The 24,129-nt window shown below is 39.0% G+C and overlaps 1 protein-coding gene across 1 annotated transcript in view; it reads left to right on the top strand.

The window, feature by feature from the left end:
• The first annotated feature begins 21,426 nt into the window (after positions 1-21,426).
• Positions 21,427-24,129, top strand: part of LOC145994193 (nose resistant to fluoxetine protein 6-like) — a 90,012-nt gene continuing 87,309 nt past the window's right edge. Inside the window, exon 1 of the mRNA XM_083130290.1 lies at positions 21,427-21,746. Coding sequence (XP_082986416.1) covers positions 21,503-21,746 — 244 coding nt within the window. The 5' untranslated portion in view covers positions 21,427-21,502. The remainder of the gene's footprint in view (positions 21,747-24,129) is intronic.

Here is a 24,129-nt window from a genome sequence, read left to right as displayed (position 1 = left end):
AACCAAATCAATCAATGAATTAAAAGCACAACGAGTCGAGATGGACTCGGAAATATGATATCGCTATAGATCATCAAGAAAATATGGGCACAGACGATACGATACGATATTTTTTCGTATCGTGACATCGGCGATATATCGTCTCCACGATATATATCGCCAAAATATCGTGACGATATATCGTCTAGTTGATATCGCCTTGACGATATTTTTTCAATATTGCGATATAAGGCCCAACACTATACCCTGTCCCAGCTATCTGTGGAGCAGACCAACGAGAAGAAGTCTCTGCACAAGTAGCGACGCGAGACGGCTCCACCAATGAACAGTGAGAGGAACAGGATTGCGTAATGGAGGGGGGAGGCGACTGGAGTTATCCGATTTCTCTGCTTCGCATTGGCTTTGCCCCCTTCTCTGTCGCGGCCCTGCTCCTTCCAGACGTGGAGGAACCGGAAAAGAAATATAATTTTAGATATTTAGAAAGAGACTGGAGTTGCCACCCGTTTTAGTTTCTTTAGGAACTCTCAAATTGCGCAGCACAGAGGAAAATTATCACATGAGTTTGATGGCTGGTTGAACACAAGGGTATTATGTCCGCATGAGATTCTACCAGCTAAGATAAGGAAATTACCATTGAGGGCGGATGATTGGGTGAATCAAAACAATGCCTGTTTGCAGCAATTGTCTGACAATGTGATCCCGATGCAATCGAAACTTGTTTTCCTTGACCCTGCCATGCATTGTGCTCCAGGATTGTGGCGTGCGTCTGCGTGTGTGCATTGGAACGTGGATGGCTTGGTCAAGGTCGAGCAAGTCTACACGTACGCAGTCGCAACATGCGTTACTGAAGGGAGAGGTCGTCTCTGACTAATTTCAATACTGATAAATGGCTATGGCAGCTCTGATAATAGCTTTCTTCTTTTTTTTTTGAAGAACCAAATTCTGAGGACGGGCTCACTGGAAAGGCTTATGTATATTTGTAGAAAATTAAACATAAAAACGTTTCCAGTTCCAAGTGAGAAGGGAAGTTGGTTGATTGATTTAATTTGGCTATTTTAATTCACTTTCCTTCCGCTTCTGTCTAATCGCGATAATTGGATTGAGTGTTGATATCATGAAATTGATGAAGGGTTTGAATTGATTCATTGGATTGTTGTCCACTTTATGCACAGAAAGGCTAATCGGCACTGTGCCATGTGCCTTCATCGGGTATCGAACCCGGGATCCCTTGATTACAAGGCGACGACGTTACCACTACGCCATCGGGTAGGCAAATTGAGGAAGGGACACTCACAAGAGCACCCAAGCCCAGCCCAGGATTCCAACTCGGGACCCCTGGCGTCGTATCGCAATGTGCTAACCAGTCCTCCACGTAGGTTAGCTGGAAAGTTTCATATTTAAAGAGCATGTAGTTTTGAAAGCATTTTCAAACGAAATTGGGAATAAAAGCTGAACAGTGTAACCTTTTGCCACCAGAGCTTCTTTCGCATGTAATCCCCTTGTCGCCTGAGCCGATTTTCAGCAAAATGCAGAGTTTTACAAAAATGACTGTACATCTGACGCTAATTACCGTAGACAGACAAATGATATATCGTTTTACTCGGAATGAACCATAGATTCGGACTATATAAAATTTACTTGCATTCGGCGTATATATGGGAGGGAGGGGGGAAAACTCAAAATTCCAAATTTTTTGAAGAAAAGAATGGAGGTTTCGCCCCCACACCCCGACAAAAAGTACAAGACTTTGTAACAGTACACAAGGACATAATTGCAGGAGTGTTAGGAACAAGGAAATAATTACACTATTATCACATGGTTAATAGAACACGACTTGTACCTCCAAAACGACATGTCTGTACGCCACTGAGCCATTCAGCAAAATGCACAGTAACCTTGAAACGACTGTAGATCCGAAGCTAATTGCCCTAGACAGACGAATCAAGTACCGTTATACGCGGAATGAACCATAGATTCAGACTACATACATTTATGCACATTGAGTGTATATATGGATGCGGGGGGAGGGGAGGAACCGGAAAATTCCAAAATTTCTGAAGAAAAATGCCACTTTCCCCCTCCGCCCCTAGACAACAAAGTACAGGACATTGTCAAAATACACATGGAAATGATCGCTGGCATGTCTTGAACAAGAAAATAATTGCACTGTTATCATACGAACAATAGAACACGACTTGTACCCCCCAAACGACATGTCTATGCGCCACTGACGCTGAAATAACAAAAATAGAATCAAACTGAAACACTATATGCCTCCACCGGGTATCGAACCTGTAATCCCTAGATTTCCAGGGCGGAACGTTGCTACTTTGTCATCGGGGAGGCAACTGCAAAAACAAAAAGCAAGCAATAATAAACAAACGAATGCAAACAAGCGAACAAGGGTGGAGGAACAGTAATATTATCGCTTCAATATTATGTTGCATTGTATTCTATCAAGAGACGCCTTCTGTATAAATACAGTAAAACCTCTTTTCTCCGGACTAATGGGGGGGATAAGTTGACCGGTTTAACGAAAGTCCAGATGAACTGAAATAACCTAAAAGAACAGTAAAAAGTGCATTAAAACTCCGTTTAAAGCAACAAAACACGTTTATTATGGTGTATTTAGAGGGCATAGGCCTAAATACACTATACAGTACAGTACAAAGTCTGCGGGAAACAGCATTTCATCAGTGGTTGACTGCCTTTCCTTTGGGAAGTTCTCTTGTTGACATCTAGTCACATTTAAAACCTTCCATTCTGCTCTTTTTTTGGGCCATTTGTCTGTCCGGATTAAGCGAAGTCCGGCTTATCGGGATCCGGATTAACGAGATTCTACTGTACATGATTTAATCACAAAACATTACATAATTATAACCATAAATCCATCAACAACTAGGTTGCTAATTTGCTTTTACAGGACAATGATACATATATAATTCATTTCCATTTCTTTTATGCATTTTGCTGTGTAAGCCCTCAAGCTACATATTCGTATATTACCTATTGGTGTCAACTGTTTAATAATAAATTGTTCCTATTAAAATTAAGTATTGGCGACAATTCTAATTGTGTTGGAATGTACTATCACTTCTGTTGGGTCTTCAACTTTCAAAGTGCTTTGCCATCATGTCTAACCTGGTTTGGTTAAAAACAATCAAGTTTTTATTTCGCTTCTCGGTTGTTTAAAAACTATGTTGTCCATAAGCGATGGAAGATCAACAGGACCGTGCCTTTTGACTTATCTTTACCATTATGTAAGGTTCTTTTGCGTGGAAACAGACAAAAACTTCAGTTGCATAATAGGTTTTCTCGTCTGAGTATTTTAGAACTTGGCTTTCAGAAGCCAAGGTCTAATTTTCACATCTTGCTTCAAACACTGTTCATTGAAGCGAGTATGAGTAACCATGTATAACATGTATAGTGTGCCTGATTCTGAGTACTATGTTGCATGATACACTACTCATTCATAAGAACTTCGAAAGATTTGTTAAATAGTTTTTACACGAACACCAGTGGCCCGACCCTGTGGCCGAGTGGTTAGCACATCGCGCTGCGACGCCAAGGGTCCCGGGTTCGAATCCCGGTCGGGCTTGGTTGTTTGTGAATGTCCATTCATCAATTTCATCATTTCATCACTCATCCCCATCTTCGCAAATTAGCCTAGAGGCACAAAACGTGAAGTAAAATAAAGTAAATCAAATCAAGTAAATCAAATCACGAACACCAGTGTTTGGAAGTTACTAATTATTTGTCACGCAGTTACAAGCAACAATTACTTTTATGAGTAATTCTAACTTTACTTTTAAAAGTAAAGGCTGAATCACACGGAACTGGATTTCCAGTTAGTTGGCGCTGAACTGGCTACCTGACCGGAAGTGATGGCTGCCTGGCTGGCTGCTTCACTGGTTTTGAGGAATAGGCCGTGTTCTAATTGCTACTAACTTCCCCCGACTGAATTCTGTGGAACAGCCAATCAGAACAAAGTTTGGCCAGGTGAAGATAATCTGTGAGTTTGCAAAGGAGAGTTTTTTGTTTGTGGTTTCCGAGTGTTGGCTGTTTTTGTTAGTTTCCCGATAAAAATAAAGTGTAGAGATGGCGCGCAATGCATTCGTGTTCAGTTCATTAATACAATGTATTTAGGTATTTATGCAAAACGATGAATGTGTACGAGACAAATATGATTAGCCGAAAATCAAAATCCTTATTATTACAAGTGTATTAAATGTTTGATTTCTTTCTTTGTGTGAATGAATCCTGCAAATCTCATGTATGAAAATGCATACCCGAGTTCATTAAAAAGCTTGTTCGGTACGCATTGATTACCATTTTTTTTTCGAGCGAATTTCTAGTCCACACTTTCTTCTTTAATTTTAAATAAAAGCACAAAGCAGTAATTCTCCTACAACAGTCTTCAAATTTGCTCGTCCATCTTTACAGACTGCTATGCGCAATGTCTTATGGGAACAAAAGTATATCGACAAGTACAGTGACAGGCATCGTGTGAGGCGAAAACTAGCAAATGGGTAGCCAGCCCAGTGCCAACTAGGGCATTCCTACTGCAAATCCAGTACCGTGTGATTCGGGCTTAACTGTATAATAGTGACTTTATTGCAATAGAAATAACGTTATCAGCAGTTACTTCTTGAAACTTAAATTGTTAACTTGAAAATGTGTAACGTGGAATATGAACTAAGTTTGACAATTAAACATTCCAACTAAATATTTACAGTGTATTTTGCATGCTGTTAAGTTAGAATTTCCACTAGCCTACAAAGTTTTCCCTTCGTTGTGGAAATTATCCTCCTATCATTTTTTTAGCTCTGGGGTGGGGGTGATATGGTATTATTTTTTTCTGTAATAATATAAATATATGAAATGCCGTATTATGTACCAGAAACACAAATAAAACACACGTAAGACTTCATATATTTATTTGATTACAATTAGTGATCATTGATTGTGCACAATTTGTTTCCAAGAAAATTCCCGGTTAGAAAGTGCCGGTAAAAGTAACTTGAAGTTACTCGTCAAGTGTTAGTAACTGTAACTGAGTTACTTTTAAAATTAGTAACTGTAAATGTAACTCAGTTATTTTTAAACAACTGAATTACATTTTAGAATGAGTAACTGTAACTCAGTTACTTTTTTGACCAAGTAACTGGAACTTAGTAATTTTCTAAAATAAGTAACTGTAGCTCAGTTACTTTCTAATCAAGTAACTGCAACTGAATTACTTTTCAAAATGAGAAACTAACTCAGTTACATTTTTAATTAAGTTACTACTACTGAGTTACTTTTCAAAATGAGTAACTCAGTCACTTTCTTGACCAAGTAACTGAAACTGAGTTACTTTCTAAAATGAGTGACTGTAACTCAGTTACTTTCTAGCCAAGTAACTGCAACTGAGTTACTTTTCAACCAAGTTACTGCTACTGAGTTACTTTTAAAAATGATTTTCTGTTACTGTAACTCAGTTACTTTTTAACCAAGTAACTGCAACTCAGTTACTTTCTAAAATAAGTAACTGTAACTCAGTTACATTCTAATCACGTAACTGCAACTGAGTTACTTTTCAAAATGAGTAACTGTAACTCAGTTACATTTTTATGCAAGGTACTGCTACTAAATTACTTTTCAAAATGAGTAACTGTAACGCAGTTACTTTCTTGACCAAGTTACTGCAACTAAGTTGCTTTTCAAAATGAGTAACTGTAATTGTAACGCTTCCCGGCGTGGGCATTGGGGCGTCCCTTTATTATCGTCAACTTCGCGATTATCCAAAAGTGGCAGAAAAGCGAAGTAAAATCAATCAATCAATCATTGACTCTTTGTACTAAAGAAATGTAACTACGTTACTTTTAAGAAGTAATTCTAATGCTATATTCCTACGTGCAAAAAATTCTACGCAGGTTTCATTCGAACAGCGAATAGAATTTATCAGAAGACACGTCAATTTGTTTACATTGGTTTCGTTCTTATGGGGGACATAGATTAGTGTTAAGGGCATCTACACTGGAAACAGCTAGGTACTACTGGTCCAGTGCAGAGCAGAGATTTTTGTACGAAGTAAAAACGTGATTCATTCGATGCTACGAGTACAAGAATAACACCGTGACTTGAATTCACAATTAGGAAACTGTTATTTCTCTGTCCCCTTTCACCTCCAAGGATGTTGATATTTCCTCGTCTACATAGTTGTTCTGTGCTCTCAAAAGTCAATCAGTTGTGACAGTGGGGCGCCAAAATTGATTTTCGAAAAGCAGTTCCGCGTACAGATTGGAACGCCTCTTTTTGATCATGTTGAGAGCAAATGTCTTCAGAATTTGTGGGATAATGGTTGGTAAACAGTTGTTGGTATCGCTAAGTGGAATGAAACTTCTCCCCTCCCTTTCTTACTGTCTGTCTCTTAACCCACCTCTTTCTCTCTTCACCTTCTCATTTTCATCTCATTCTGACTCCCCTCTTCTTTATCCTCTTTTATTCGCTCCTCTTATCTTTATCCTTATACTATATCCATTTCTCTCTCTCTCTCTCAATCTGCCACTTTCTACCAATTTCTCTTTACATCTCTTTTTAATTTTTCCCTATCATTCTCCCTATTTTCCTTGCCTCTATCTCCTTATCACTCTAATATTTATATCCCTTTTTCTCTTTACATCCTTTTTTAACATTTCTCTCTCCATCTCTTTATATTTATTTTTATCTTTCTTCTATCATTCTCCCTCTATTTTATTTACTTTTTCCTTCGATCTATCTCTTCATCACTCTAATATTTCTATCTTTTTTATCGTTATATCCCTTTTTATCTTTTCTGTCTCCTTTTTACATTTTATTTTATATTTTCTCTATCTCTCTCTTTATCGCTCAAATATTTCTCGCTCTCTCTTTTTTATTTTACATCTCTTTTTCCTATTTTTCTCTCTATATTTTCTCTACATTTGCATTTCCTCTCTATCTTTATGACTCTTAATATCTCTCTCTCTCTCTCTCTCTCTCTCTCTCTCTCTCTCTCTCTCTGTGTGTGTGTGTTTTTCTCTATACATCTTTCCCTATCTTTTCCCGATCTTTCTCTCTCTATTTTCATTTTCCATTCCTCTATTTCTTTATCACTCTAATATTTCTCTCTCTCTCTCTCTCTCTCTCTCTCTCAATACACGTTGAAAACTATGTAAGTTACAAGAACATAATAATGAGCCTTCTCAAACGTGTAATGGTAATGCTGTCGTCCTTTAATCAAGGAGTCCTGAGTTCGATCACCAATGGAGGTATATTGGACATTATTTCAGTCATATAATTTTTGCAAGTCTCAGAAACAACACAGTGACTACTTCACACTGAAACCACCACTAAGAAGTAACAGGCAATATCCAATAGTAACAATAATACACAATTCAGGAATTACAATGTTACGCTAATTGTGAATAAAAGGTCAAACCCAGGAAGAACTAATATTTGATGAAAAGTTATTTCTTTAACCACACTAACAGCTGTAAAGGGTTTTCGTATACAAATTACCCACGAGTACTGGTGTAGTACTGCATCTGCGCAAGACTGGCCAACATGCTTCAACATGGAGGGGTTGAAACTTATTGCAAACAAACTGGAAAACCTTCTTGGTCCGGTTGATGAACTGAAGGGATATCTGATATTCAAGTGCAGAATACATATCCATGCACGACTCTTCCTGACATCTAGTTCTTTTTTTTTATCTTGTCCTGCCATCTCGGTAAGTGCTGGGTGTCTGACTTTCTCTCGCGTTTTCGTACGTCATTAGCCGCGCTTAAATCTTTCCACATTGCACGTAGAAGGGAAGTGTAACGGCTCACTTGGGTGACCTCGATGTGGTATTGTGGTTTCACGACATTGTGGTGAAACAATAGTGAACAATCTGTTGTTTCTCGCCTTGCAAGTTTGGTTTATTCAAGTCAGTCCGGTGCCCATAGAGTCTATGACTTTAAATTTGTTTATTGTTTAGTGCTTTGTTAGAGTTAGATTTCGCAATGTAAATCTGGTCCTTAGTAGCTTCAGTGGCGTGCATAGGACTTTCAGGAAAGAGGGTATTGTTTTAGAGTCCCATATTTCGCAATATTTCCCTGCATCCTATAGATTGTTTTTAACACTATAACTGCCAGGCTGATTTTTGTATTTTCTCGTGGAAACCCGGAGCTATTTTGATGATGTTTATAATTATTATGTACACGGCCTGTGTAATACACTTTTAAAATTTATTCTTCCCAAGGCCGTGTGTCTAACAATTATAAGCACCGTGTAGTAACAAAGTAGTTTCATGCAATCATTTGTTTTCAAACAGCAGTATGTGTATAAGAACTATGCACGCTGCTTCAAGTTGTGTATGAATCTCTAGCCGATCTTTGTGGTGGAGGAGTTAGCACATCGCGCTACGACGCCAGCGGTCCCGGGTTCGAATTCCGCCCTGGTTCGTTCTTAAGTCGCCATATGGGAACTGGACCTACAGATTTAAGTAGGATCCGAACCACTGTGTGCCTCTACCTGGTATCGAACCCGGAATCCCTTCATTACAAGGTAGCGACACTATGTCCGGCATTCAAGTTTTCAGAGTAGCCACGATGACGTCACGTGGTTTTCCAATAACAGACAATGCATGATCAAGTTTAAGCAGCTTCCCGTAAACATAAGCAGCTCACGTAGCAAACTGGAAGGCGCCTCTATGCAACTTATGACGTAATCACAGCTTTCGCACTGCAGTCCACATTCTGCGAGGCGTCCTCAATTTCACCGAAGACACCTCGCTCGCTCCTCGCAATGTCAAGGTTGCTGTACCGGTGCCAGGAACCAGTACTGACCACTTCGCAGGCCTTGGAACAACAAGAGCAGGTTTGTGGATCCCGTGATCTATGCGATGTGCGGATCTCTGAACCTGCTGCGACTAGCCTTCAGCTTGAAACGTTGCGAGAATTGTTAACGGTCGAGTTTCAAGTCCACCTTACGCCCAGATAGCGTCAACGGGACTGGACATTCAGGTTACAGGTTAAATTGGGATGCGATGTGCCACCAGCTGGATGGAATCAGTGACGGAGCCGCACAGGGGCGGATTTATAAATTTTGGGCCTCTAGGCTGTCCTTTGTTTTGGGCCCTGCTAACATTTTTGTTGTGATCCAGACCAGCAATTTTTCGAGTCATTTCCCTGTTTCTGCGCGACTCTGAGGTCCACCCAGCCTCGTATATATGGGTACATGGGGGGAAGAGGGAACCCAATCAATTTCATCATATCATCATGTGGAACGTGGCAACACCGCACACAGTGATGTCAGTTGAACCTTGGAAACTGCGGGCTGTCACTGCGATTTGATTTGCTTTATTTTACTTCGCCTTTTGTGCCACTTTTCGCTAATTTGCGAAGATGGGTATGAGTGATGATGATAAAATTGATGAATGGACACTCACAAACATCCTTGCCCAGGCTAGGATTCGAACCCGGGACCCTTGACGTCGTAGCGCGATGTGCGTACGATGTTGCCACGTTGCACGAACATATTTACTCCGTTCAAAAAAAAATATGTATAAAATCGGTTTCGCAATGTGAATTGACAATGATAATGGATTTTAAAAAACAGATGGAAAGAGCTTCCAATCAAGACCAATATTGTATTTGTAGGACTACTCAATACTAAGAAAAAGTTATTTTCGCAAAATGGATGATAACTGTTTTTTGACAAATTTTATGAATATGAAAATTAAGAATTTTGTTTAAAACATTTCTGCCTGCACCGTACTAGAATTTCATTACGATCGGACAATTCGTTTTTATATAGAATTTCAAAGAGAAAGATGGTTTGCGAAACAAAAAATAATACGGCACCTCTATTTGTTCTTACGACGATATGAAAGAAGGCCTACTCGAAAGAAAAGAATGGTTATCATAGAATAACGCAAATTTGAATAAGCTAAATTTTGATGTAACTCGTTTTTATACACGTCTACTGGTTAATATATAATTGGAGTCTAAACTTCAGTATCTATAATTTCTAATCCGACAGTAGACGGGGCTGTCTGGAACGAAGCCGCACAAAACGTTGCCCACCGGGGCCTCAGGTTTCATCCGAGATGATTGCAATTCGACACTATCTTCTGGTAAGACCAATACCTTCTCTCGTGTCCCAGGGAAAATCCCGCGATCGAGATAAATCGCACTCGCGCCACTTTTATTTCCGCCAAGCGAAGGTGGCTGCTCCCGTGATCAGCAAGGCGTGAAATGTTCGCTTTGCAGCAAGCGCTGTGAATTGTCGACAATGGAGACCCGCCACGTTTCCCACAACAAAGCTACGATCGGGGGATGTCGTAACTGCATGACGATGTGATGTGGTCTACGGTTTTTCCTCCTGGATTTCACGTTCGAGGTATTTTACCTTTCAGTGGCGTGCCCAAGGGGATACGTGGGGCCATAAGCCCTCCTTGGGTCCAGTATTCCTAAAATAAAGAACGTCAAATGTAGGAAAAGATGACAAAATGAGGATTAACTACGAAGAGTATATACGTAAACGCCTTTAAAAAAGTCCTGGGTCTACCGCTGTTTACGTCGCTCTGTACCCTCTCTGTGCTAGTGCTGGTTTCCAGTGTCCGCAAAGTTACTTTTTCCTCAAAAGTAACTGCTTAGAGTTACTTGGCTCAAAAAGAAATTGAGATACATTTACACATATTAGAGAGTAACTCAGCTACATTTACTGGTATCTGAAAAGTAACTTTCTATTACTTTTAAAGTTACTTTCTGCTGGAAATTCTCATGCACTCATAGTACACACAATCAATGATCACTAATTGTAAAAAAAAAATAGGAAGACTAAGAGTTAGCAAAGAGAGAACTAAATACATGCTTATAAGCAGAAACCAAGTGTTAGGTAATAATCAAAATTTAATTATTGATAATAACTCGTTTCAATCAGTTTCCTAATTCACTTACGAGTTATGCTAAAAGGTAAAGAAATTAACAAATAAGTAAAGTGCTCCCATGTGCTTTGCACCACGCCATGAAGGTGTATAGGTGGTGTGGAGTTAGGACTCCACACGAAGGTGGGGATGATGTGATCAGCACCACGCCCCTAGCCGCCATCAGTCCCCCCCCCCCCAGAGTTTCCTCCAGGCACCCACTTTATACGACGCTGGGTGGACGCCGGGAAAAAATCCCGGTTCTCCGCCGCCGGGGATCACTCAAATATCTATTTCAGGACTTTCAGGACAGACAATCACAAACATCCACGTCCGAGCCGGGAGTCGAGCCCGGGACCTCTGGCATTGCAGCGCACTGTGAAAACCACTCTGCCACGGAGGCCGACATAACGACTGAGCTACCGCGGCTTTTTACGGGTTGTGCTAACAAACGAAAATGATATTAAAGAGTAAATAAAAAGCAGACTTAATTCAGGAAATGCATGTTACTTTTCTCTTCATAGACTTTTTTATCTTCCCGTTTAATATCTAAGAAACTAAAAGTTAAAATATAGAAAACCGTAATTTGAGCTGCAGTATTATATGGATGCGAAACTTGGACCTTACATTAAAAGAGGAACATAAATAAAGAGCCTTTGAAAATAAAATCCTTAGAGAAATATTTGGACCTAAAAGGGATGCGGAGACAAGTGAGTGGAGAAGGTTACATAATTTATAACTGCATAATTTGTATTCATGTTCAGATATTATTAGAATAATTAAATTAAGAAGACTTAGGTGGACAGGCCATGTGGCACGAATGGGAGAGGAAAGAAGAGTTTAGAGGATTCTTGTTGAGAAACCTGATGGTAAGAGACCACTAGGAAGGCCAAGACGAAGATGGAAGGATAACGTTGAGATGGACCTAAAGGAAATCGGCAAGGATGGAAAAGATTGGATAGATGTTGCCCAGGATAGGGACATATGAAAGGCTTGTGTTGCTGCAGCCATAAACCTTCGGGTTTAAGAAGGCTAGAAAGTTAGTTAATTAGATATGAAGACCTACATGTGTTTTATTTATGTTTATGATACATGCTTTTTCATATATTTATATTCTTACAAGAAATTAAAAATGATAGAACAAAGAGTGAAGTTGATTCTAAAAATCTTTCGTATGTCAGCCAAGGTACTTTGCATGAGGTGGCATCAATTCCCCTCGTACCTACCTGTTTCTTTCTCTTTCATTCCAAGCTCAGCGGGATCCACTCCCTCGACAATGGTTTGTCTCTAGTTCGACTGCTACATTCCACCTAAGACACTGAAGTTTTAGAAATAACCACACGACACAACTCAACAAAACCTCATCATACAGGGAATCAATTTTTGTTCATTGTTTTTCTCCTTAAGTGGTGTAAGGGGCGATTGATTGCATGGCCAGTATAATCCACTATGGGACGTCGTTGTGTGTTGTCCGTATGTGTTGGGATCCCACTTTAAACTGTACGTCCAGTCCCCAATATCTTTTCTGTGCATAAAATGAACACAAAACGACAAATCAAGCAAGCAAACATCTCTCATCTCTGAGTATGAATTGATGTTATAAGTCCACTTTATGCACAAATAGGCTAATCGGAACTGGACCTATAGTTTAAAGTCGGATCCGAACCACTGTACAATGTACCTCCATCAGGTATCGAACCCTGGACCCCTTGATTAGAAGGCGACGATGTTACCACTTTGTTTAAAAAAAGGTAATAGCCCTAAGTGATAGTATCTCCCGTCATTCTTGCTTTTGTCAGTTTTTCACATGTATCAATTTTATTATTTCTCTGTTTTCTCATTGGGACAAACACAAACATCAATGTTCTAACCGGGATTGGAATCCGGGACCTCTGGCGTCTCCGCCACGGAGACCGACTGACCTACTCCATCTGGGAGGCATTCACATATTTCATCATTCAATATTTATCCTCATTTTCGCGATTAGCCAAAACTGGCAGAAAAGCAAAGTCAAATAAAGTAAATCCATCAATGAATCAAAAATCCTCCTCCTTAAAAAAAGACAAAAAAACAAATTGTTAGAGGAAATTGACCAAAGTCTGACCCCCAATTGGTTTTTCGATTATTTATTTCTTAATATTAAAGTTAACAATGGTTTTTCATTATTATAATACTCTCTACTAAGTTGCCGAAGGGTTCCCTGTATCAGAATCCAATTTAGGAAACACTGCCAAGAGAATTCTCAATTATAGCAAGAGGTTGCAAAAATGAGCGTTTTTAAAAGCACTCCAAATTCAAACTTTCTACTAAAACGTATTTGTAAAAGAAATATTATAAATGGCAATTGAATGGTAATTTACAAACTGAGGTTATGTTATATTATGATGATATTTTTAAACACAGTTATATTTGAGTACTTATACGTAAATTCATAGCAGAGTGGATAGTTAACCTCCGAAACAATGTTTTGTAGCCGCTCCTCTCTAGCAGTCGACCGACGAACAGACAGACGTTTTCTGCGTCTCTTCAGAAACAAGGTGAGACATTTTCGTCCGCTCAAACTGTTTCTTTTAAAAAGGATGTTCAATATTGTTCCGTTCTGTTGATATCTCATTGGTCTGCTTTGTTTCACTTCACTTCTGCAACCTTGTGTTCTGACGTCAGACGAGCAATGCCTATGAGGTTAGGTTAGGCATGTTAGGTTAGGTTCCATTAGCATAAATACAATGAAAAATCATTATTTAAGCTAAGAGAACTAAAACTAAAGCTTTCTCCCGTGACGTCAGAACACAAGGTTGCTCAAGTATTGTGCGATAAGTGAGACCAGATATGCCATGCGTTTTAAATCTGAACGCCTCAGACCAAACAATGTTCTCTCCATCGCTAAACACTACTTAACAAATTCCTCCTCTTGCTCTGCTGCATAGGCGCCAACTCCATGGGGTTTAGGGAGGCTCGAACCCCCCCCAATGTTAACGATGGGGGTAGAGCCCCCAATAATTTTGCTTAAGAGAATCTAATATATTATTTTGCTTCTCTTGTAAAGTTTACTCTGAATTGTGCTACAGGAACTTAACTTTAAATACACATTTGAAATGTTCTAGACCTTCACTCTTGGGGGTGAGGGGGGGGCTGAGAGCGCTAAACCATCAACTTTGGAGGGCTATGACCAGAGACAACAAGACACCTGACTTATTACTATATACTAAGTATATGATTATGAGTATTGTTAACATTTTTACTAAAAAGAGTTTCAAAAGACTATGTGCATGAACTAGGAGAGTGGTTGGGACGTTCGGGCTGCAAATGGCTCTCACATGACATTCAGAACGAGATAATTGATATATTAGAGAGATCTGTTTTGCGCTCCGTGGTAGCAGATATTAAAAGTCTGGAATATTTTGCTGTTATGGTTGACGAAACTTATGACGTATCCATCCGTGGACAATTAATATTCTGCATTCGAACTGTGAATAAAAAATTTGATATTTTTGAGGAATTCATGGACTTTTATGAGATTCCGAACACTGAGGCCAAAAGTTAAAAAAGGGAGGGAGTGAGTCATTCATTAATTTTTTTCAGTGATCAGAGGCCCCCCACCAATAATTTTGACAAGTCGGCGCCCCTGCTCTGGTGTAAGTAAAGCCAGACGACCCATTTTTTGTCTGGGATCCTTCTTCAGGTTTCCAGTATCTGTCACTGGATAAGGCGTTGTTTTAGGGACAACAAACGTATTTGCAGATTTCTTCCAGCCCATTTTCTTCGTTCTCATTGCATGTATAAATCTGGCCATCGACTCATGCGACCAGCACCTTTTCTTGTTGCTTCTGCGTTTTCCTGCCATTACTTGTAACCTACGAGTGACCGAAGATAATCAGCCTTCCTCAAAATGTAAGGGGAAACATGGAGGTCCGACTTTGGAGCATTGAGGGGTCCGACTTAGGAAAAATGCCATTGTTTCGATACGTCGCCATAGACACTTACTACTTTACGAAACTATTATATAAACACATATGTTGTTAGATATACTCTACTTTTACATATTAGTAACAAGACACAAACGCTTAAAAATGTAGAAGTCAAAATATGATGAAATTTCTGACCGTCGAAACATTTTCACTTCAGCAGGTAAAGATAAATCCATTCACCACACGCTGCTACTCAAAACGAAATAAAAATTGACGAGGCCACTGACTCGTGACGTCATTCAGAATAATTAACCTACACGTCGCTAGTCTGCGGTGCTTCCTTGAAAAGATAAGCTGGGGATCCGACCTTGGTCACTTTCCTCTAATGTTCCTGATTGATTGAGTTGGTGTTTTAAGTCCACTTTATGCACAGTAAAGCTAATCGGGACTGGACCTATAGTTTAAAGTGGAATCCGAACCACTATGTGCCTCCACCGGGTATCGAACCCGGTACCCCTTGATTACAAGGCGACGACGCTACCACTGCGCCATCGGGGAGGCCCTCTCTAATATTCCAAAATGCAAGCTGACGCGGCACCTTTTGAGCCGAAAAGTCATCCACCACCCGCAATGTCTGGGTCTGTCGAAACCAATTACGGATGATCACTTTCTCTTAAAATGCACCTTCCGTGTGCACTGGGCCTACCACGAGCATGGTCCACTCGTGGATTTCGACACAGAAATCGCGTGGCTACATCAAGACCTCTGATCATGTCTTGAATCCAACAGGGGCAATGCCTTAGGAAGCCCGATGCAGACAAACCCTTTCAACCGCCGATACCCGTTACATAACGACGATTAGATATGCACGCATCCAGACACAGCTAGATCTTTGGAAAGTGTGTAAGTAAGACCTTCACGCTACGCAAGGCATAAGAAAAAATGTCTTTAGATACCAACCTTTGTTTTCTTTTTTCAAGCTATTATCTGGTACTGGAGACACAAAGGACTGAGGACTAAGAATAAAAAAAAAAATGGTAAATTACCATAGTGTTACGTGCTACACCCACCTCATTTACTTTCTCCTCTGTGTCACCATGGCAACCGTAGACAAGCAGGACCTGTTCGTACGTGTCCAATTGTTCCGGGATTGACTTAAAAGAGTCAGTCACCAAGGCTGTTCGATCAGGTCACACTGTTTTTTTCCAAATGACCCAAATTCATGATGACTTGTTATTTGTTATATTTTGTAATAATTATTACCTACAATTAACACAAGAGCTACTTAACTATTATGAGACCACAAAAATTATAGTTTCTCTTCCTAATTTTCCATTTTTAATTTTAGCTCTGTAATATATATAGGATGACTGGTATCAGGGAGAGGATCTTATCAGCTGGTCAACACATCAAGGACACCATCACATCACGAGTTAAGAGACCAAATGTCCGTAAAAACCTGCGTGCCTGCATTCGTAACGGAGGTGCCCACTTTGAGCAAGACGTGTAATGTTATTTAATTGTATTGTTCATTGATTCCATTCACATGAAGCTGAATGAAGTATTATTTCTTGTACACAAATGTGATTATTAGCAACATTTGTACCTTGTTGGATAGCAGATGACACAAGGAAGTAATTTAAGTAATTTGTACGCTTCGTGTCATAACATTTTTGTTATTAATACGTTGCCAAGTAAACTAAGAGTGCATTTTTTATCATCACTTGTAAGTTTAGACCCACCCGTTACTTACATGTGATTGGGAAAAACTTTTTTTTTCAACGAACCAATTATTTGTTAGCTATAAGAAAACGCTGAATTAAGTTCCATACAATGAGCAGTTTTTTCTTAATTCCTCTTTTTATGTGGAAAATTGTCATTAAAAACAAAACAATTGAAATTCGATTATCTTGAAAACTACTAATTTTCGGACGGGGTATCATATGGTCAAATTTATTGCAAATTGTCTCTACTTTAACCCCTTTCAGGGAATACATCTAATTACCAGTCACCCTGTATATAATTGAAGGGTCATTGTAGTTAAAGGTCAATTTCTACTGTTTCCCGAGTACAGTAAGAATATTTCCATGGCAATTTAAAAAGTATTAGCTCGTATTAATGTAATGTTTCAATGTATAAAGATATATTGTTGATGCACTAAACTATAACTTTGAATAATTGTCTATCCTTATGCATGATTAAATATTGAAAATTAAACAAAAACAACTCTGTCCTGTTCTTGTGCAGATAGACTTACTTATTCTTGCGAAAGAATATTGTATATTTTACGTAACTTAACTTCACACAGTGAAGTTTAGTTTTAAAGAACAACGTAGGAAAATACATTGTTTCGAAAGACGAAAAACAGACCTTCCGATGACGTTGTAATCATGAGGGCCAAGGTTCGCTACCAGATGGAAGCACATAGTGGTTAGGATCTCACTCTAAATTGTGGCCCCGATTAGCCAATCTGTGCATAAAGTGAACTTGAAACAAAACTCATTATATAGTATATACTTAGTATAGTTTGTATATACGTTTGTAGAAGTTCATAAAATTCTGAAGTTTTTATGTCATAGATATTCGTTTCTCATAAGTATTTCGTTATTTTAAGAGTATTTATTGAATGTGACTTCTTAAAAAAATGAAATACTGATACCTGATACGTGTTATTGCCGGCCAGGTATTAAAGCTTAGCTATATACAATAGGAAATTAACCTTCCATTCAAGAATCTGTTTATATCAAATTGAATACTTTGTTGACTCATTAGGGCTATTTTCATAAAATCATGTTTACTCAAGATTGAAAAGATTAACTGTGAGTGTATATTACAATAAATTCATGAAAAGGAGAAGTACGCAATTTCGTTTCAGTTCATTATTTTCCATTTTATTTGTTCTAAACGTTATTTTGTGGACGTTTCTGGCCAATGAAATTACCTAATTTCTATAAAACATTTATTAATGAAATGTAATTGCTACGGCTACTATGTTCATGAGTTTGCATATTTTTTGTAAGAATTATATGTTCCCAAAATATAGAACTTCATTTTACAACAATAATAATTACATTGTTGAGGCACATTTGCGCATATTTGATTATTTCTACACAATTGAGAATATTTTAATCATTTTTGGTCATGTTTAGTATATTTCCAAGGTATAAAGAACGTCACATGTACATTTCGCAATTGTTCCGTCTATATTCTCTCAAATCCTTGACTTTCTTAGAACTATTTTCAATACTGTAACATGCAAATTGAGGGAAGGATTGGAGTTGAAGGGTTGTTTTGGGAGGAGGCTGCTTTTACTTAATGCTAGTGTGGCCCGAAGTGGTAACTGAACTGCCTATGTAGCATTCATTTTGCTTCTAGGAAACTGGTGAACATTATCTTCCTTCCCTATTGCTATGGATAGACTTACCCTAAAGAATCTGTGTGCAACGGTCGAAACAGAGGTGTGCGTATCAATTTCAATGGTCTTTATTCTTGGGCGAGGTTCAGCAAAGGCTGATCTACCACTTAACCCGACAAAGAAATATGTAGCAGAGTACCTAGGTAAATTATTATACATGAAGATTATAAGGCAGTATATAAATAAAATAACATAAAAGAAACTGTACAAAACTACAAAAAGAAAGCAGATGACGAAATACCTATTACAGTGCGTGTGTGCAAATAAATGAAAAAATAAAAATATACATGTATTATTACTTAGTTTCGTTCCAGTTTTTTTCAATAATTCACAGAAAACAGTTTTTAATCATATGTGTTTTTGATAATCAATCAGCGAATCATACTGCCCTACGAAAGTGTTTGTAGTTTCATTTTGTTCGGGAGTGCATTCCAGATTTTAGGTGCGACGTAACTAAACGAAGATTGCAAAACAGAGGTTCTTCAGCGAGGTATATGCGTTCCTGGGATGTAAGGTTTGACTCTTCCAGTAGTACACCCAATCGACAACCTCACTTCCACGTAGTACAGTCAATGGCAAAGATAATTGTAGGCAAATTGTCCACCGCTATTTGTACTACTTTTGAATTCTACATCCTGTGTAATTTTAAAGAAACTATGTTGGTTCGAAGCAGGGATTGTTCTCTGCTTATTGACGTCATTATTTCAATTCATTGTCATCACAATGTGTAATACAAACCGAATTAAAATAGTGGTGGACAATTCGCCTACTGTTTCTTTCGCCGTTGGGTGTACACTCTGGGCAGCATTTTGTAGACTAACGAGGCTATGGCGTCTGGACCTCTATAGATAGGCTTACCATATTTTTTTGGGGTCCAACCCAGGACATATTCCCGATCAACTCGTTACTGCTGAATTTTAGTTTTTTTTACAAAAATAAATTGAAATTACTTAAAAGCCTTAACATTTTATTGGAACATTAAACTATAATTTGTACAAGAAAAAAATATTAACATTATTTTCTAAAATCTCTTATGTTTGTTGAAGCAGTAGCATTAATAGCACTCCTATGTTTGACTGTTTTCACCTGGTCTTCAATATCACCTCTTCTTTTATGTGCAAGAAAAATACTCCATTACAGAGTGTACATTGCACACTTTCACTGCCACTGTCGTTACACAGTTTCAAGAATTTGTATTCCTGCTGCAGGTTAACGTTAAATACACACTTTCATTTGCCCATTGCCAAATGCAAAGCCCTTGTAAATAGTTATAATTATCAAAAACGTGTAGACGAGTTACTTCACACGCTTGCAAGACAACCAAGACGCTCACGGAAGTACGTAAGCGGGACAGCTCGGAAGTCGATTTCTCGAAGAAAGAAAAGAATCGATCCTCATAATCGATCGATCCTTGCCGGTCATAAATTCTGGTCGTGAATATTCAATACCAGCAGCTATTTTCATGTTCAGATTCTCAAAACCCCGGAAATTTTGCAATCCCGGACATCACCCCGGACAGCACTAAAAATCCAGGACTGTCCGGGCTAATCCCGGACGTATCGTAAGCCTATCTATAGGTTTGTGTGTGTGTGTTGTCCTGCGTCTTGAGCTCATTTGTGTTGAGTGTTCCTTTACAGCCTCAGCTTTTAACACAACTAAGAATATTTTAGTCCCTCCACATTACAGTTGTATTATAGTAGCCTTATTTTAGTTATGGTAAGGGGCTGGACCCCGTATCATTGTGATGGGTGCAAAATAGCCTAGGTTCTGATGCACCCAAAATTTGTAATTCAATAACAATAACAAGGTGCGTTCGTGTTTCTGTACAGTTATCTCACTGCATATATTTTTATGTTTCTTGTGGAAATATCTTATTTTGCTGCTTTTTAGGTAATATACGAGAATAATCATAACCCTATAACTACTTTTCAGCTAGTGGTTTCAATCAAGGATGTGTTATTCAAAATGTATTGTCCTCCTCAAAGTACCGACCTCCGTAGCAGAGGGGTTGGCGCAACACACTATGACACCAGGGGTTCCGGGGTCGAATCCCGGTCTGAGATGATCCCGTTTTTGATCAGCTGTTTATTATTTTATATTTTTATTTGCTCTAAACGTGATTTTGTTTCTGGCTAATGAAATTAGATAATTCCTTCAAAACCTTTTATAAATACTACCTGATTGCCCGGCGTTGCCTGGGTATTTATTTATCCCAATCTTCTATTAGACAGGAAAATAATGAATTCTAACTAAAGTGTAAAAAGGAACTTGGAATTGAACGGCATTGGGACTGTCACTATTCATCTTAGCGACCCCGAAAACTATGGCTTCCACATTAATATCGGTCGTTTTCGATTATTTTTACATGCCACCCCCTTCCCACCCCCATCCCTAGGGGTGCCAGGAGTGTCTTGGAGTTGAACGGCATTGGGAGTGTCACTAGTCATCTTAAAGACCCCGAAAACTATGGATTCCACACTAATATTGGTCGTTTTCGATTATTTTTACAAGTCACCCCCTTCAGGAGTGCCAGGGGTGTCTTACACCCACAGCATTTCTTTTCAGATTGCAAGTGATACGTGTACCAAGTTTGGTTCAAATCGCTCCAGGCGTTCGAGAGTTATGCCGGAACAAACACACACACACATACATACATTTTTTATATATTAGATATATTATACAAAATTTATTATATAAAAAATAGACACTAAAAACGTAACGTTTCCACCCTCTAACAGGGTCTTCTTCAGACAAAGATTAATAATTGCATTCATCATATTATTACTAATCCTCAACTTCGCGATTAACCAAAAGTAGCAGAAAAGCGAAGTAAAATATACCAAATCAATCAACGATCATTTCAAGAAAAACAAAAAAAAAAGTACGCATTTAACTGTGTCAGAAGATGCAACCAAATTGAATGAACCTTGATTAGATCCATTTTGAGTGTTAGCAACGTCAAATAACCGAAAGTGCACGAGGAAAGGTCATGGCCTTCGTCGAAGATACCACAAGGTTCTCACCTCAATGGCAAATCCATAAGATGCACCCACAGTCAACAAAGCCAACAAGGCCTTCCTGTTTTACTCTGGAAAAAAGCGCCTTCGGAAGGGAAGGCAACATCGAGGAGAAGCGAGCAACAAGTGTCAGTGACGCACTCGTGAGAGTATCGCTCTGGAAGTAGACCATCAGGAACAGCATTGCGTTACATAACGAGCACCTCAGCTTTATGGAACCACGGCAATAGCTCTGCTGTCAGACGCGGCGATGACTTTCTACAGTCGGAACGGGGTGTCAGCGCTCTCGCTGGCCGCGGTGTGTGCTTTGGTGTTCGCCGTCGCTGTGGCTAGGGACTTCAACCACTCAGACTGCTGCGACGGTGACAAGGATGGTCACTCCAGGAGGGACACAGCGTATTACAGTGCCCGGAGTCGAACCGGGGACAGTTGCGGCAAGGGCAAGGTGTCTGTGGATGGCCTTGTGGAGAATTCAACCTTCGCAGCTGTCGCCAGTAAGTGCTTTCTTTGAATTCTTTGGAGATTCCAGGGGTGTAGTGGTGACTCCGTTGGCTTATAATCAAGGGGTCCCAGGGTTCGATCCTTGGTTCTGTCAGTGCCACAGGAACAAAGAGTACAAGGATACAGTTCCGCTCTAAAGTCACGAATCCACACTGGGACAGTTGGAACAAATACATTTTAGCAATATAAAACATTTTTTGCCAATATTATCTCAAAAACCACTAATTTCAAGGTAACGGTTCAGATTATTTAATGATTTTTTTTCAAATTCTTCTACCAGAAAGACTAATTATCGTGGAATTTTGACAATCATTGTCACACGATTGATTGAATTGTTGTTTTAAGTCCACTTTATTCACAGAAAGACTAATCGGGACTGGACCTACAGTTTAAAGTGGGGTCTGAACCACTATGTTCCTCCACCGGGTATCAAACCCGGGACGCTACCACTGCGCCATCGGGGAGGCCCATACATTGTCACACGAAATTTGAACCTTCCTCAAAGTGATGAGCACTGTTTGGATTTCGAAAATAGTTATTTATGTTAAAAAAAACACTTAAAAATTATCTTACGCAAGCATGCGCGCTCCCCATGGACAAGGTATTTTCCGCTGACAAGCGACAGTAAGTATCGTAGACGAGTGGGAATTGATGTAGAAGTAAATCGGAACCTTAGTAGAATGCATTTAGGGACTCTATTTTAATACTAAGAGAACCAAACATGGTCTGCCTAACTACGAAAGAATATATTGAACAAAATCTTAAGTAACGGCTAAAACTCCCGCAGTATGTGTTAACAGAATAATCGAACCATGTAAAAAATGCATTCGCAGCATGATGAAATCGCAATAAAACCAAAGGAACATGGGCCCATTTCAATTTCACATTGAAAAAAATTATGGCATATATTTTCAATTTAGTGTTTTTTGAGAAAAAAAAAATCAAGACAGCTAATTTCCCAAACGTGTAAATCTAGAGAACGCATGGACTCAACTGCCTGTCAGCTGCGGAATGGAGAGAAAATTGGCCAAATTTAAATGACAGATTAGGACGTTCACCTACCGTGCCTCATTTCCCTCATTGCCTCCTTTCCATATGCTAGTTGCGAAACTGTTTATAAATTTTCAATTATATAAATTTGTAATTTTCCATATTTTGTACGTATATTTGCAAACGTTTAACATAACTGTATAGCTTATAGCTTAACCCATTAACGTATGTAGGGCTATAAGCTGCTGTTTTTACAATCAGTTCAAAGTAAACTGTAAACTTTACCATAATAATTTGAAAGCTAAAGAAATTGAAGGGTTTCGACGTAATACCAGTATTTTTTAAAATAGCAATTTTTCCAAATGTGCACAATGTTTTGCTGGTTGAAACATACAGATCTTGCAGTTTAAGTAGAAGACCAATCGGGCACTCATTCCCAATTCTCTATTTATAAATATATTTTTCCAGGGATCCCGGCTTCGAATCCTGGCCTAGGCACGGATGTTCTTCCTAAATGTCCCTTCATCAATTGCAAAATATGATCACTCATCCTCATCATTGCGATTAGCCAAAAGTGGAAGAAAAGCGAACCAAAATTAACCAAATGAATCAATATATATTTCAATGAACTTTGGATCTCCTCAAATCAAAAACGTTCCTCTGCACTCGGTTCATATCGCACTTTAGTGTGTAGATCCATTCCCCATTAGCTTGTCTAAGCATAAAGTGGACCTACATTTCGACATTTTTTTGAGAGGGGATATCTGGGTTCGAATCTCGGTCGGGCTTGGTTGTTTGTGAATGTCCATTCATCAATTTCATCATTTAATCACTCATCCCCATCTTCGCAAATTTGCCAAGAGGCACAAAACGCGAAGTAAAATAAACTAAATCAATCAATCAATCAATAAAGTGAGTGACGCAATAACCCTTTGAAGCCCTCTAAGTGGTTTTTCATAGGGTCTAGGGCATCAAGTATCATGACCTTGGTTTTCCAAACCCCAAACCTACAACAACCACTTTTTCCCACAGCAGCTCAATATTCTGGGCCAACACCAACACTTGTGTCCTTCCCGCCTGGAATAAAACCTAGAGCCTCTGGCACCGTAGGCAGATGCGTTAACCATTCGGGCCAACTGAAACCTGAGCCAAATCAGTGGGCAAGCACGCTGTGTGGTCGATAAACGATCTCGCCACGGAAGGTTCTACTATCGGATTATAAATTATAGATACTCGAGTTTAGACTCCAATTACAAATTAACCAGTAGACCTACAAAAAAAGAGTTACATCAACATTTAGCTTTTTGAATTCTGCGTTAATCTATGCTAACCAAGATTTCTTTCGAGTATGCCTTATATATTTTAACATCGTGAGAACAAAAAAAA

This window comes from Lepisma saccharinum, chromosome 10 (genome assembly GCF_977018435.1).
Source record: "Lepisma saccharinum chromosome 10, izLepSacc3.1, whole genome shotgun sequence".
NCBI lineage: Eukaryota > Metazoa > Arthropoda > Insecta > Zygentoma > Lepismatidae > Lepisma > Lepisma saccharinum.
This window is presented reverse-complemented; position numbering and strand designations above follow the sequence as displayed.